The 16512-nt window shown below is 50.3% G+C and overlaps 1 protein-coding gene across 3 annotated transcripts in view; it reads left to right on the forward strand.

The window, feature by feature from the left end:
* GALNT17 (polypeptide N-acetylgalactosaminyltransferase 17) overlaps positions 1-16512 on the forward strand; it is a 432856-nt gene that overhangs the window by 185639 nt on the left and 230705 nt on the right. For all 3 annotated transcript variants that reach the window (XM_040634985.1, XM_040634984.1, XM_008698564.2), the window contains exon 3: positions 9858-10024. In XM_040634985.1, coding sequence (XP_040490919.1) covers positions 9858-10024 — 167 coding nt within the window. The remainder of the gene's footprint in view (positions 1-9857; positions 10025-16512) is intronic.

Genomic DNA, 16512 nt, shown 5'->3' on the forward strand with positions numbered 1-16512 from the left:
TGAGAATCTGAGCGATGCCCCTCCCTTGCTTCCACCAGCCCCCGGCCTCCTGGGTGTGGTTCCTCGCCTCCCTTCCAGAAAAACCAGGCCGCACAAAGCAGGGAACTGTGGTCAGGGTTGGGGGTTAGAGAAGGTGAATCAACCAGTGAATCAACCCTTTTCACTTAAAAAAAAAAAACCTTCTGAAGATAGAGAGACACAGGTAGGGGTTTGCCTGTGTCCCGATCTCAAACTACACCTTGAAACTGGCCTAGCCGCCACCTGGCCAAGGAGAGCGGAGGCGCGTGGATTTTCTAGCTAAGGACAATTCTTTGGAAAAGCATCTCTTCAGGACTCAGAGAAAGAGACTTCCCAGGAAGCCGTGGAGGGAGAATGCACGTTTTGCCATATCAAGCCAGTAGGTAATCAGCTCAAAGATCAAAAACGGCTTGGGGAATATTCCAAAGTAAATGTTTGTAGGAACTCGGCTGGCAGGGGAGGCCTGGAGGCTTGTTGATCCTTCGGTGCTTGAAAAGGGGGCGTGGGCCTGGCTGGCACGGGGGTGTGCCCAGGGCGTGGGCCTGGCTGGCACAGGGGTGTGCCCAGGGCGTGGGGCTGGCTGGCACGGGGGTGTGCCCAGGGCGTGGGGCTGCACACCGACAACCGCGCCCGCTGGCCCCCCTCCCGCCAGGCTTCTGCGGAAAGCCACCGAGAGGTATGAAACAACAAATCCTCCCACAGCACAACATCTTACATTGAATTTCGGGGGCTTTGTGGACCTTCATGGGGTCCTTTGTGGGCTTTGTGGACCCCGAGACAGGAAGCCGTGCCAAGCACGGAGCGGGCTGCACGGTGATTCGTGAAAATTGCCCCGGTCCCACTGATAGGCAGGACGCACGGGAACTGAAATGCTGAAGCATGCACTTGTCTCAGAGACTGCTCTGTGCAGGAACTGAGCTAATGAGGTGTGGCGCTGCTTCCCGGACGAGCGCAGAGCTCAACTCGAGGAAATTAAACCACTCAGCAAAGTGTGCCTTCTCCCTCGTAATGAGAAGTCCAGCCGAGGGGCCTTCTACGTCTCCGCTGCTCAGCCCCACATCTTGTTTTGCAAGGCTTGCTGTTGCTAAAAATGATACCGCTCTTGCCTTGGATTCCGGGAGAGGCTTGATGAGAGCAGAAAGAAAGGGGCTGTCGGCCTGGTTCATGCACCTGATCCAAACAGGCTTTCGGGATTTGAGTTCTGATTAGTAAAACAAAGGAGACAGCAGGCCGTGGAGTCCAGGATGGGATCTTTTTTAAGTGTTGAGGTGCCATCACTGATGTTATAATTCGGGAGGAGATAAGTTATGCCTTTGATCATAAAAAGAGCAGAGAGAAGAAACAGGGAAGGTAGGAGGGTTTTCATTTGTTCGTGCAGTAACCATTTCTCTGCCAGGCACGGTGCTGGGCTCTGGGGAGACAAAAGGAAGACACCCCCCCTCCCCGCCCACCGGCTGCCCCAAAGTGGGAGAGAAGGGAGTGAAGGGTCTCTGATGGCAGCTTGCAGAGGGGGAGAGAGCGGCAGAGGACGGGGCCTGACACCGGGCTGGGGGCCCCGGGGATGTGCCTGGGGCTGGGGCTGGACAGATACGGGCGTGTTGGACAGAAGGAAGGACACTTTAGGCAGAGAGGATAGAGTGTGAATTGAGAGAGGGCATTCCTCATTCTGGGAAGTACAGTGGTTTTAAGTAGTTGGAGGAAGGGGGGGTGAGATGAGGTTGGAGGGATGAGCTGGGGTGGAACTGGGTACCAAGCAAAGGAGTTTGAGCCTGACTCTGAAAGCACTGGAGAGGCAAGGAGATCGTTAAGGAAGAAGAGTGCCGTGATCCCATTTGCATTTTACGAAGATCATGCCTGGTTGGCTCATTGAGTGGAGCATGCAACTCTTGATCTCAGGGTTGTGAGTTCGAGTCCCACGTTGGGTGTAGAGGTTACTTAAAAATATAATATTGAGAAGAAAAAAAGAAAGAGGGAAAGGAAGGAAGGATGAATTGAAAGAAAGAAAGAAAGAAAGAAAGAAAGAAAGAAAGAAAGAAAGAGAAAGGGAGGAAGGGAAGAAGGAAGAGCTAGATCATGCTGGTCACAGTGCAGTGGATAGAATGAGATTGAGTTGCAGAGGGGCAGGCTGGATGAAGGGTGCCAGCAGGTGGCTTTTGTTGTCATTCAGGTGGGAAGTGATGGGAGGAGGAGTTAGGGCAGTACAAATGGGGGGAGGGGGAGTGTCATAAAGAGATCCTAAAGATGGCAGAATCTTCAGGATTTGGTGACCGACCGGACATGGTGCATGTGTCATGATTGTAGCTTGATGCCTGCAAAGAGAGCATGGGGTGCCCTGCAATGAATACAGGAAGGCACAGCCGAGCAGGGGGCAATTTTAGGCATGCTGAATTTGTGGGGCTTATGAAACATCCAGGGGCAGATGTCCCATGGGACGTTGATGCCTGAAGGAAGGTCCAGGTGAGTCACGCGGGTTTGGAAGTTGCCAGCATGACAGTGGGAACCATAGATTTGGGTGAGGTCACTCAGTTAGACCAGCAGAGGGCGGAGAGGGAGCCTTGAGGAATTCGAGGATTTGGAGGACTAGCAGGAAGGGCAACCCAGGAAACGGAACAGGTGGCCAGGGCAGATGATGGGGGAGAAAGAGCGGAGGCAGGGTTCAGGAACCCCGAATGCGCAGGCATCCGAGAGTAGATCGCGTTTTATAAGGAGAGGCAACAGTATTAACTCCTGCAGAAATGATGCTCGACCAAGGTCGGGTTGGAAAGTTTCCCTCAGTTCTGGCCACGTGGATGTCACTGGAAACTAACCAGCACAGTTTTCCTGGAATAGGGTAACCTGAAGCCAAAGGCAAGTGGACTGAGGACCTGGATGGGGGCTGGAGGAGGGAGGCAAGGAGAAAGACAGTAACCAAGGCTGTGGGAGGGGCATTTTTTTATTTAAATGACAGAAACCAGAGACCCTGGGGGTGTCTGACTTCCTGACTCTGCTTCCTTCCAGGGAGGACGGACAGACAGAGGGCAGGGTTTGGAGGTCCAAATGTTTGCAGGCGGCCAGCGGGACTAGTTCTCACGTTTCTACCTGCAGAGGAACCACTGTGGAGCTTGATGGGGATTCTGGGTCGGGGGTCTGCCTGATTGCCAGGCAATGCTGATGCGGATGCCACGACCACTTTTGGAAATTCTTGCTGATGGCCTTGATTTCTTCTGTGGAGTAGGAGGCATGTTTCCCTGCCAGAGGGAGACTGGCCAGGGGAAAGTGGTAAAGCAGAGGGCAGTGGGTGGGGTGGGGGCTCCTCTGAGGGCCCCGTGGAGACTGGAAACCTGGGATTTGCCTTGTCATCAGCTGTAGATGTGAGACTCTGTCTCTTTATCTGTCTCTGTCGTCTATTATATTTATATTTCTAGATAGATGTAGATAGATCCATAGGAAGAGAGAGGGAGAGCTAAAGAGAGATTTATTTCAAAGAATTTGGCATCTGTAACTGTGGAGGCTGGCTGGCATGTCCAGACTCTGCAGGGCTCACCCACAGCTTGGAGACCCAGGGAGGAACTCATGTTGCAGCTAGAATCTGAAGGAGGTCTGCTGGTGGAATTCCCTCTTCTTTGGGAGTCCTCAGTCTTCTTTCTCTTAAAACCTTCAACTGATTGGATGAGGCCCACCCACTTTATGGAGGGTCATCTGCTTTAACCCAAGCTTACTGATCTAAATGTTCATCTCATCTTAAAAAAAAAAAAAAAGTACTTTCAGGGGATCTGGGTGGTGGCTCAGTCAGTTAAGCATCCGACTCTTGGTTTCAGAAGACTCAGGTCCTGATCTCATGGGTCATGAGATTGAGCCCCATGGCAGGCTCCACGTTCAGTGGGAGTCTGCTTGGATAGTCTCTCCCTCTGCCCCTTCCCCTGCTCATGCTCCCTCATGCTCTCTCTCTCTCTCAAATAAATAAGTACATCTTTAAAAATAATAAAATAGAAAAGTACTTTCAGAAACATCGAGAATGATCTTTGACCAGAATGCCATGCGCTAGCCACGTTGACGCATGAAATTAAGCATCACAGTCAGTTAGACTTGCTTTGGGATCTGACTTCATAGTCTGACCCCCCATCCACAGGGAGCCAGAGAGAGAAGGGAACAGTTTGTCTCCTTGCTGGAGAAAGAGTGAAGTGGATGTCGGTGTCCCGTAGAAAGCGTGTGGAATCTTCGGGAGTTTTGTGTCAGTTGGCAGGTGTAGTATTCAGGGCCATTTCCGGGCTCGGGAGCGTGGGCACATTTGCAATAGGGCTTCCAAGGACGAGGCCCATTTCTGTTTCCGGTTGAGCATAACCCATGGCGTGGCTGGTATGGCTTGAGCTGGCACTCACCAGCCGCATCTTCGTGGCCTTTGGTGCTTGTAGGCTCGTGGCATTCAGGCAGCGGCGAGGGGTGACTGTGTGACACACTTGCTTTTCCTTCCTGATCCCTTGTATCTGGCCGCTGGACACCACCGTTTGGAGAATGAATCCCACGGCTAAGTGGCTGGGCCACACCACTGCTTTCGTGGGGATGGGGCCCTTTTGCCTTTCAGTTTGCGATGGTCGGGTATACTTAAAGCGTGTCTGCGGTGGGTAAGTGCGGTGTGGCCGTCCAGGTCAGGGGAGCGGGCGTGCCCGTTCTGGAAGTACAGGGGATGGTGGCACCATGGGGGGGAGGGGCATTCCAGGTTTGCTCTCATACGTAAAGCACATTCCGAATTTGGAAGGGAGCCACTCACGGACCTGGACCCTCCATTTTGGAGTGGATTTGATGTCGTGTGGATGTGACGGTGGGGGGCAGGCAGCCCCAGAAGGAGCCCTCCCCTCCCACCTCTGCCCACAGCCGTGGAAGGAGTGGATGTGAAGATGTGTCTGCCCCACGCCTGTCACGTCCTCGAGTGTTTTCTCCTTGGAGCGTGACTGCGCTTAGGGTCAAGGTGGTGTTTTCTGACTCAAACAACCGATTCTGTTTGACTCCCCACACTTCCTCCTTCTCATTTCGCTCCATGCTGCTGGCGCGGGTTGTAAAGAACCCTGATGAATGGACCTCATGACCTCTTGCGTGTTTTTGGTGCACTTTGAAAATGAAAACGAATCAGCCTGGTAGGAATTTGCAGAGCCTGACGTGAGTCTGTGGTTCCAAGACTTGGCTCTTTCCTGCGCCATCTCTGAACAAGCTTAGATGGGTTTCTTCTGGAAGGCCCTGGAAGAGAAAAAGAAGGGGACCCTAGTGCCTCTGTGTGGTCAGAAGGGCTCCTACTGCCTGCCCCTCCCTCTGTTCTTGACCGTGGTGGTCTGAGCCATTGAACCCTCTTTCAAGTCAAGTTCATGGCTCCTCTTCCCTGTCCTCCTAACCCAGCTCAGTCCGTCTGTCACATCTGGTGTAGGGACAGCCATTTGGCACTTAGCGTTGACTGTGTTGCATTACAAGCTGCCTTTTATAAATGTTGAATGTATTTTTGCGGCAAAACCCAGGACTCTTAGTTACCAGCAGCAGTATCAGAACCTGGGCAATGTTGAGTAATCTGTCCCCTTACAGGGGTGGGCGACACTGGGCAGAGACCGAGGGGTGTCATTGCACCCAGAGCCAGAGCTGACAGTGGGCAGCCAGGAAGGCTCTGCAGACTGGCCACATGGTGACCGTCCTGCTGAGCTGAGTGACTGCGAGAGATTGGGTAGGCCCTGGAAGGGGAGCCCTCACCTTAGGGCTCCCACCCCCTGCTTTGGTCAGACAGGGGCATCTGGAAGAATCGAATCATCAGATGATAGAGCTCACTTCCAGGCACCTTGCTGCTTTTTAGGCTTGTTGGGTGACTCAGGGCACGTGACTTCTCACTTGTCTGGGCCCCCAGTTTCCTCATCTGTGAAATGGGGTTGATAATACCGCCTACCTCTTAGGCAGGTTGCTGTGAGGATTAAATGAGATAGAACAGTCCGTAGAAGCTTCCAGATGTTTCTGGCACATAGCCTGCACTATGTTAACGTGGGTTATCACCACCATCATCATCGTCGTCGTCATCATCATCATCATCTGCAAGTTCCCTGAGGTTTCCTGGACCACATTGCAGCTAAATTCTTTGACAGCAGTGGGGATGTTTGGAGGCATCTTTTTGTTTCCAGGCTGGCAGACGGGGTCACAAGTGTGACTTGGTACCTCTGATCTGTACCACAGTGGGGTCATATAAGTTGTCTCCTTAAAAGGGGGTCATGGGCAGGGGTCTGCCTGTGACAGGGCACGGCCAGCTCTGTGGGCGTTGTTTTCCTCCCTGCTAGAGGCCCAGCCCTTGACCTTCTTTCGCATCAACTGTGATCCTCTCTAGTGGTTTCTAAGGTGGCTGGTTCTCCCCAGCTCTCCTCTCCTCACTCAGCATCCACAAAGGGGTATAGCGGGCGCTTTTGGTGATAAGTGAAGTCAATGCCAATGGCTCTGGGAGAGGGGGAAGCAGTCGTCACCGTCGGGGAGCTACCAAGTTTAAGGACGTGTCCCGGCATATGGACAGATGGAAAGACAGACATCAGGACAGATGGAAGGTGTCTGAGATCTCACTTGGTTGGTTATTTGTCTCTGCTTTCTTTTCCCCATGAGAACTGCTTGCCAGAGTCTGTTTCCCTGTCAGGCCTCTGCGGAGAGGGCTGGGCTTAAGTTCTTTGTAGTCCCTTCATGTGTTGATTGAAAAATTATCCAGACTTTAAGATAGTTTTCCTGCTAACCATCTTCTTTCAGACACGAGATTGTCTCCTGCTCGCTGACCTTTTACTGAAAGGAAATCTGTGATTTCTGGGACCCAGAGCCCAGCCTGTGTTGCTAGAGGGAGCACACAAAACACCCAGCTACAGATTTTGAAGTATTTTTGCGGTTTCTGTGGCGTGCCATCCTTCGCTCATTCCTGGGTATCTTGCAAATCCAGAATCTGTTTATCCTTACCACCTCCCAGGCTACTCTTACCTGGATTTTGCAGCCTGGAAGGTGGTCTGGGAGGCAGGAAATACGTCTGATTCTGTATGTTCCATTATACAGAGATGGGGCCAGACGCCAGGCTCTGAGCTGACCGCTCCCTTCCCCAAGCCCGCCCGTCCAGCTGCCTGGCACGGGCCATCGCCGGGCCCCCCTGAGAGTACCAGGCCAACCACCGAGGCACTGGGGCACCGGGCACTGGGCACCTTTCACCCCCTCGGCTCTGCGGGGACTTGGAAATGACCGGGAGGGCTGCTTTCAGGTCAGCCTGTGGGCAAGGTGCGACACCCACGGACGTGTGGTTTGGTACCCTGCCTGAGGGTCATCAAGACACAGCAGGAATTCAGTATCAACTCCTAAGGGGCAGGAGCCATGTCTGTTCCCTTTGTGCACTCTGTTTCTATGGACTGTGAGCCGCTGTCTCTCTTTGAACTGACCACCCTTACTCTCCTTCCCGTGCTCATCTTCCTCCATCGAGCACTGGATGTCTGGGAGCGATGGGTGTATCAGTCAGCGCCTACCCCTTAGTGCTTCAAAACTGCAGTGTCTGTCTCTCCAGAATATTCTGCCCATCTTCTCCATAGCAGGCAATGAACCAGGCTCAGGGATTTTTTTTTTTTTCTTGAGGCGGAGTCTACCTCCCTAGACCTTAAAAACCAAGGAAAGAATGCTGATTTTCATATTTAATGATTGTGTTCATCTTGTCTGTCCAGTGTGAAACCTTGAGGGCATCGGGCACAGGAGAGGTGAATCGTAAGCCAGGCAAGGACAGAGATCCGGGTAGGCCAGGCCGGGGAGGAGATTCCCAGGTGGGTCCTGCAGGAAGGGTCTGGGGTGCGTGAAAACTCTGGAAGCCCGGCTCATGGTGATGGGGCGTATTCGATGGGAGCTCGAGGCAGCCAGGCCAACTGGGTCTTTCCATGAGTCAGTACGTTGCATTTCCACGAGGCTCTCAAATGATCCTTATGGGTATCTTAGCCGGGGACCCACAGCTAGATGTGGTGTGGATTTTTTTGACAGGTGTAGAGATGACAAAACAGGAACGGTGTGCTCAGGGTGACACGTCCCCTGAGTGTGTGACAGGGCACTTCTCATTTTTGAAATCCGCCCCTCCCTGACTTACCGCATGGTCACCTTGACCCATGAAGGGGCAGGAGGGGGGCTCCCCATTCCTCCGAGGCTCCCACATTTCCCACTTCACCCCCGGGGGGAGGAGTTGCCTGAAGAGACGTGACTCTCACCTGAGTCTGGATTGCATCATGACCCCATTGCCTGTGGGTGGAGAAGACGGCCCTGGTCCCCTGCAATCTGGTCTTTCGCTTCTTATTTCCAAGCCAGAAGCTGTTAAAAACAAAGGACCAAAGACACCAGCCCCAGGGAGGAGCACGGGGAAGGGGTGGGTGTGTTCACGTGGCTGGGCCGCTGAGTAATAGCATCTTCCACCCTGCCAGGCTCGGGATGGTTGAGGGGGCTCGGAGGGACCTTCCGGGAGCCCTCCTCCCTCGGATCACCACGCAGCAAATGAGATGATTCCTGCCGACTGCCCGGGAGCCCGTCAATAGCCATTCTAATCTCCCTGGCAGCCCCCAGAAGTGAATTTACAGCGACGTGGTAAAAATGAGGCTCCATGATCAATGGGTCCCTGGAGAGTCTCCTCCAGGAGACACAAATGTATATTGTAACAAAACTTTATTTTCTCCCGAAAATTGCCTGCATGATTAATATGGCCCGACACAGCCCAAGCTGTTCCGCATAAAAAAACAAGCTGTTTTTCTAGCTCCTTCTTCTGTGCTGTCCCCCTCTCACTCCATTCTTTCATCTGGTTTCCTTTGTTTTCTCCTCTCACGTGCACGCTCTATATTGTTCACTCTCACGCAAGGAGGGGGAGAATGTATGGAGATGCCCTAGCTCGCTCTTCCATCCCCTTGGCTTCCGCTCGGTATTTCCAACCAGGCTCAGCCAAAGCATAGAAGCCAATTCATCGGTGCTCCCGGAACGGTGCGCAGTGCTCCCATGACTGAGCCCTGCAGAGCACGTTCCCAGGGTATTAAACCACCTCTCACAGCACCAGGAGCTCTACAGCCCCTTGCCCAGCCTGGGTGGAAAAGAACTCTTCTCTTTCCCTCCGTTTTTCAGGGCTGGGGGAGTCGCTATGAGGGAGGACCTTGGAGGCAGGCAGTCCCATCTTCTGCCCCCACCCCAAGGAGATTCTAGGAAGAGTCGGGGTGTGTCAGGCAGCACACGCCTATGTAGGCGGAAGACCCGCTTCCTTGCTTATGAGTATTTACACGTGTATTTTATGTCCTAGAATGCGGGCTCCACCCGAGCAGGGTCTCCAGTAGATGTCTCCTTTTGGGTTCCCCCGGAAGCAGACCCTGAGACAAAGATTTGAGTGCATCGGTTCATTTGGAAGGTGGAGAGAACACCGCTAGGGGTGTGGGGAAGTGGGACTTGGAAGGGACGGCATCCCCCCAAAGGATGTGGGTGACGGAGCCTAATCCCACTAGGGGACTCTGGGAGCCAGTGTAAACCACCCCTCAGCGTCCACCTGCTCCAGGGGTGAGAGAGCTGGGGTATTGATGCTTCAGTTCCTGGTGGATGGGGGCAGGGACATTGCTTAGGGGGGAACCAAGTAGGCTCCAGGCAAAGAGATGCGGGCGCCCAGAGTGGAAGGTCAGGCAGGTGGGCACCCAAGTGGGACCAGGTAAATTTGGGAGAATCGGGGCTGGATCCCTTAACAATCTCCTTCTTAGGTTTTAGCCAGGAGGGGCCAGGAGGGAATCAGTGATTCACACCTTGGGAGGACATGTCCATGCGTCCGTCCCCAGTGCCTTCCTCCTTCCTCTGACTCCACTCCCCCGACTCTCGTCCCCCAGGTGCAAGGAGCTGAAGTACGCCAAGGAGCTGCCCCAGATCTCCATCATATTTATCTTCGTGAACGAGGCCCTGTCGGTGATCCTGCGGTCAGTCCACAGCGCTGTCAACCACACGCCAACACACCTGCTGAAGGAGATCATCCTGGTGGACGACAACAGTGATGAAGGTAAGGGGCGGCCCCACTGTTTTTGAGAAGAAAGCGTGCGTGCACATTGGCGGTGGGGGGGGTTGGGGGGGATGCCACTCGCATTGTGACGGGAGCCCACGTGTCTTTGTCTCCTGTCCCTGGGGCATGCCTGCAGGGTGGGAGGTGTTCTGAGGAAGACATCTGGGCGAGCACTGGTTCCTTAGACCGCAAGTCCTAGAGGGCCCTTAAGAATAAATGGCCACACATCTAGGCTCATTTTCCCTCTCCGTATGACCTCAGGTAGATGACACCGAAGGGCTAAATTCCTCCACGCCCCCCCGCCCCCCACCCTGTTGCCATTGTCCTGTGATGGGAACTGTTCATCTTGTATCTGAAGTCCCCTCTTGGCCGCTGTGCCCAAAATGACCGTGGGTAGAAATGAGCAGTCTTTCGGGGTTCAGTTCTGTTAGGAATGATGGCTCAAGGAAAAAAATCTCAAGCAAGCAAGTGTTGGGCAGCAGTAACAGAAGTCCTCTGAGATCCTTGGAGCAAGTCCGGGGAAGGCCTGGTGTCGAGGTGGGGGTGCTGGGGGGATTGGTCTTGCTAATTGTGCCTTGGTGTTGGCTCTCAGCCTCCAGAATTCACAGGGCTCACTGCAGGGAGAAAGCCCCACAAGCTGATGGCATCAAAGAAGGCCAGCCAGGGTGCGTGCTTCGGGCCACGGAGGCTTATCTTCTGAGCCATGGAAGCATTAGGGACAGGCTAACCCTCTTGCTCTCAGTAGAGAGCTGAGTAGAGAAGGATTTACCCCGTGTGTGCCCCCGGGTCAGGAGAGGGTGAAGAAGCAGCAGGACCATGCCACGGGTCCTGGGTGAAACCTGATTGCCTTGGGAAGCTCTGGGCTGAGCCTGTCATGTGTCAGTGGCCCACGTGCTGAAGCCGGCCTGCCCCTTCTGAACTGGCTGACCATTACACTGAGGGCTCCAGGGCACCTGGACCCAGCAGTATGCCGGTCAGGGTGCCCCCTGCGCTAGGGCCTCCAGATTCTGAGGATGGATGGGTCATTTGCTGTACTTTTCACATCCTTATTTTTCTCTTTTTACCTTTGGCCATTTCATTATCTGTCGATCCTTCTAAAACTGACGTTGATAGTCTCCTTGTGAGAAGGTGGTTCATCCCGTTCTCTGAAGCCTCGAAGTTGTCTGGTCAAGTCTGTTTCCCTGACGTGGCTCCCAGAGACCTCCTTGCAGCCTCTCTGTGGGCCCACCATGAGCCTCTTGCTTCAGCAGAGGGAACCCCCGATCCTGTGCCCTCCATTTGCAGGCCAGAGTCCACCCACTTGTTTCCCTGGTGTCCCCTATGTGTCACCTTCTCAGAGAGTCCTTCGCTGCCATCCTAAGGCCCTGGCTCTGTGCTGTCTCAGCTTCTGAAGCACGTAGCAGGTGGTACCTCTGTGTCCGGTACAACTGGCCTCACGGTGCTGGGCAGGACTTGGTTTCCTGGAGCCTGGCTGGTAGCCGACCCTCAGTGAGCCTCACCCAGCTTAGGAGTGAGTGATGAACAAGAGGGCTGGCAAGGGGCCAGTGGGGGCTCACGGCCGGGGCTGGAGGCAGGGCAGAGAGGAGCTGGCAAATCCAGCGAAGAGGGCCGAGCCGGTGGTCTCTTCTGGACTGAATTGGGGTGAGGACTCACTGCCAGTGGGGTCCCTCCCCTGAGGAAATTCTGGCAGAGCTCAGCCAGGGAGGAAGAAACAGAAGTCCAAGCCAGTCTCGACCATTACACAATCTGTGGTGGTCTGTGGTGGGGGTCTTTGTTGGGGCTCCCCCAGAAGCAGACCCTGAGACAAAAGATGTGAGTGTGTTAGTTGACCTGCAAGGGGGAGAGAACACGTCTTGGAGCATGGAGAAAGTAGGGCCAGGAAGGGAAGGCATCCCCCAAAGGGTGTGGTGTGCGGATTGCCCCTGTGGGCGACAGAGCTTAATCCTACCAGGGGCATTCCGGGGGAATGGAGGGAGCGTAAAGCCCACCCCTCCTCTGAGTCAGTCTGCTCCAGGGGGGAGGGAACCGAGGTATTTACGCACCTTCAGCTTTCCCACTGAGTTAAGTACCATTCTGGTGGTTCACATTGCAGGTGGACATGAAGCTGTTTAGTGGGTGAGAAAAAGGGCAGGACAGGTATTTGGTCCAGTCTGACCACAAAGTTAATTCCCATTCATCCTCCTCTGTCCCCACACCCCCATCCCCACTCCCCCCACCAAATACCCAGTGGACTGTCTTAATAGGGTTTCCCTCTTTTCCTTCCTTGGCTCTAGCCTCTATATTTTCTCCAGGCCAGAAGTGCCTTGCTTTTAACTGGAAGAGGAACTTAACGATTTTTTTCTCTGTTGAGAGTCTCTTTGTGACTCGTATTATCGAGTTTCGTAAATGTTCTGTATACACTTGAAAAGACCCCCACACACTGTAATCATGGTGAATTCCTGCTAGACATCAATTTTGTGTATTTAGATAGACTCTGAGTTTATTTTCTTAAGTCTTTTTGATGATGGTGTTTTAAAATCTCCTCCTACAATGACTATTCCTTCCCGCGTTCCAAATAATGTTTGATTTCTGTACCTTGTTGTCAGTTTCTTTGGCAGCTATAGATTTGTATCTGTGTGGCTTCATTATTAGTGGTGGTTGTCACCATTATGTAATGCTCCCTTTATCTTAAAAGCATATTTTTTTCTCTTGCCTTGAATTTTGTTCATCTAACATTAATATTGTTATCCCTGCTTCCCTTCTATTCGAGTGTGATTAAACCATTTTTTTCCAGCCTTACCATAGTTCCTGATCTCAAAAGTAATGCATGCTTTTTTGTAGGAAAATTGAATGTATCAAAAAGGACTTGTAATTGGAAAATACAATTACTGCACAGACTAACTGAAGGCAAGAGCTCATTCCCCCACGTTCTGCCCTTCTTTTTTAATGCATATGTTACTAGTTAAGATCCTGTCATAAAAGCTAGTTAATGTTCTTCTTGTTTCCCCCCTGAACTGTGAAACATAACATTCATCTTTTTATTTAAAGAAAGATCTGGGGCACCCGGTGGTTCAGTGAGTTGAGCATCTGACTCTTGGTTTCGGCTCAGGTCATGATCTCATGGGTTGTGGGATCAAACCCCATGTCCAGCTCTGCACTTCGCAGGGAGTCTGCTTGAAAGATTCTCTCCCTATGCCCCTCCCCTTCCTGTCTCTCTCTCAAATAAATGAATGAACCTAAATAAATAAATAAAAAAGATCTGCAAACATTGTTTTCATGAGGGTAGAGTGGTCCATTCTCCAGGCTGGTCAAGACTGGCTCAGGTGGGAACTATAATCCCTCACCTCTATGTTATCACATACATGAAAGAAAAAGGAGGCTTTTTCAAAAAAAAAAAAAAAGAGAGAGAGAAAGAGAGAGGAAAGGAAAAAGCAAAGCAAAGAAAGGAGGGAGGGAGGGAAGAAGGAAGAAAGGAGGGAAGGAAGGAAGGAAAAGAAAGAAAGAAAGAAAGAAAGAAAGAGAAAGAAAGAAAGAAAGAAAGAAAGAAAGAAAGAAAGAAAGAAAGAAAGAAAAAGAAAGAAGGAGAAAGAAAGAAAAAAAGGAAGAAAAGAGAGGGAAAAAAGAGAGAAAAGAAAGAAAGAAGAAAGAAAAGAAAAAACGAATGAACCGCGGCTCACGGAATGCGTGAATAAATGTGAATAAAATCCAGATGACTGTGGATCTGTGCACACAGGCAAGTCAGAGTCTTTCCCTTGTTAGTTGTTTTTTTAAGTGATTTCTTTCATTGAGCTTCAGTGTTAGCTTTGGCCTCAGTTAAGTCCAAGTAAGATGCAATGCTTTGTGCTTGCATACATTAACCTGAAATCACTCGGGCAAGCTTTGCCAGCGATCACGGCTCACCCAATCCAGAGGGCACTTCCCTGCTCCCATCCGGCCACGTCTGACATTGCTGGCGGCTTCCCTCCTGGCACTTTTCTCCTCCTGAGGCCCCAGCACCACTGTCTTCTCTACCTTGACTCCCTGCTTCCAATGCGATCACTCATGCTTCTCACCATCAGGACCCAGTGGGCACTTTCTCCCCTGTGCACGTTCTGAACGATCTCCAAATCCATCCTTCCGGCACAGGGCAACTCAGCCTCTCCCTGAGCCCCAAACCTGTGTCCTCTGTGTCCTCAATGGCCCAGGGTCCCTCTGAACCGTACTCTCGATCTGTCCAATGACTGACTAAGCATTCTCCTCTCGGCCTTGGAAACCTGCTTCTTGTTCTTTATCTCCTGTGTCAGCGAAGGGCTTTACCTCTTCTCTGTGTTCTCATCACCAAAGACTGGAAGGCTTTTTATTCTCTCTCTGCTCCATTTCTCAGCATCCCCTTCGTTCTGCATGAGCGTGTTCCTGCCTGGCTATATCCTGAGCCACTGGCCTTTGGGTACTCAGCGTTCTTTGCCTTGATCTTTACTTGAGGGGTCGAGGGGGAGGGGATTCAGGTGCGTGGAATTACGTCGATCATAATTCTCGACACACCCCATCATGGTCATCCTTTACCATTTTCCCATACTTTTAATCGAGATATAATTTGCATAACAGAATATATCATTATAAAGTGTATACCGTTCAGTGGCTTTCAGTATATCCACAATGTTCTGCAACTATAACCACAACTACTACCTAATTCCAGACTATTTCCATCCCCCCAAAGAGATCCTGAACTTGTTAGTCATCTCTCCCAGTTCCTCGGGCAACCACCAGGATACTTTCTGTCTATGAATTTGCCTTTTCTGGACATTTGAGATCAGTGAAATCTACAGCATGTGGCCTTTTGTGTCTGGCCTCTTTCACTTAACGTAAAGTTTTCCAGGTTCATCTATGTTGTAGCATAAATCATTCCTTCCTTCCTTTTAGTGGCTCAGTAATACTCTGTTGTGTGGATCTAACACATTTTATTTACCCATTCATCAGTTGATGAATATCTGGGTTGTTCCTGCTTTTTTGTTATTGGGAATAGTACCACTGTGAACATTTGTGATAAGTTGTTGTGTGGACATGTTTTCAGTTCTCTTGGATGTATACCTAGGAGTAAAAAGCCAAGTCATGTGATAAATCCATGGTTCATTTTTTGAGACGCCATCAGACTGTTTTCCACAACCACACTGTTCTTCACAGTGGCTGCACCATTCCGGCCATCAGTGTACGAATGTTCCAATTTCTCTGCATGCTCAACAACATTTGTTATTTTCCTTTTTTTAAAAAAAAAAATTATGGCCACCTTAGTGTGTGTTAGGTGATAGCTTGTGGTTTTATTTACATTTCCCTGATGACTCATTATTTTGAGCATCTTTTCTTGTGCTCATTTGCCATTAGTCTATCTTATTTGGAGAAATGTCTATTTAAACCTTTTGCCCATTTCTAAAATGGGTTGTCTTTTTAGTGTTGAAGTGTAATTGCTTATGTCTCCTGGGTACATGCTCTTATCAAATATATTCTGTAAGTATTTTTTGCAAATGTATTTGCAGATATTGTCTTCCATGCTGTGGGTTGTCTTTTTGTGTTCTTGATAGTGTCCTTTGATGCACAAACATTTTTAATTTTCATGAAGTCCAGTCTGTTTATTTTTCCTTTGAGTGTTGGAGCTTTTGGTGTCATATCTGAGAAACCGTTGCCTCAGCCAAGGTCACAAAGACTTACATCTATATGCTTTTCTAAGCGTCCTATAGTTTTAGCTCTTAAATGTAGCTTTATATCCATTGTGAGTTGTTTGTATATGGTTTGAGGTAGGGGTCCGAATTAATTTCTTTTTCTATGAGGTTATTCAGTTGTCCCAGTACCGTTTGTTGAAGAGACTGTTTTTTCCCCATCAAATGGTCATGGCGTCCTTGTCAAAAATAAATTGCCTTGTAAATGTGAGCATTTATTTTTGGACTTTATATCCTGTGTCATTGATCTATGTATCTATCCTGGTGCTAGTACTGCCCCGTCTTGAAAACTCTTCCTTTGTAATAAGTTTTAAAATCAGGAAGTGAGTCTTCCAAACTTCTTTTTCAAGATTATTTTGTCCATTCTGGGTCCCCCATGTTGACATATGAATTTTAGGACTGGTTTGTCCATTTCTGCAAAAAGGCAGTTGGAATTTTGTCAGCTTTTGCATTGAAGCTATAGGTCAGTGTCATCTTAGCAATATTAACACTGCCAATCCATGACATCGAGTGTCTTTCTGTTTATGTAGATCTTCTTTAATCTCTCTCAGCCATGTTTTGTAGTTTTCAATGTACAAGACTTGCCTTCTTCGGTTAAATTTATTCCTAAATAAAATAAAATTTATTATATTATTTTTGATGCTGTTGTAAGTGAACTGTTTTCTTAATTTCATTTTTGGACTACTCGTTGCTCATGTATGGAAATGCAACTGGTTTTTGTATGTCAAGCTTGTGTTCTTTGATGCTACTAAACTTGTTTATTAGCTCTGTGTGTGTGTGTGTGTGTGTGTGTGTTCTTCAGAGCTTTCTATCTAGAAT

Source organism: Ursus maritimus, unplaced genomic scaffold (assembly GCF_017311325.1).
Source record: "Ursus maritimus isolate PB19 unplaced genomic scaffold, ASM1731132v1 scaffold_2, whole genome shotgun sequence".
Classification (NCBI taxonomy): Eukaryota; Metazoa; Chordata; class Mammalia; order Carnivora; family Ursidae; genus Ursus; species Ursus maritimus.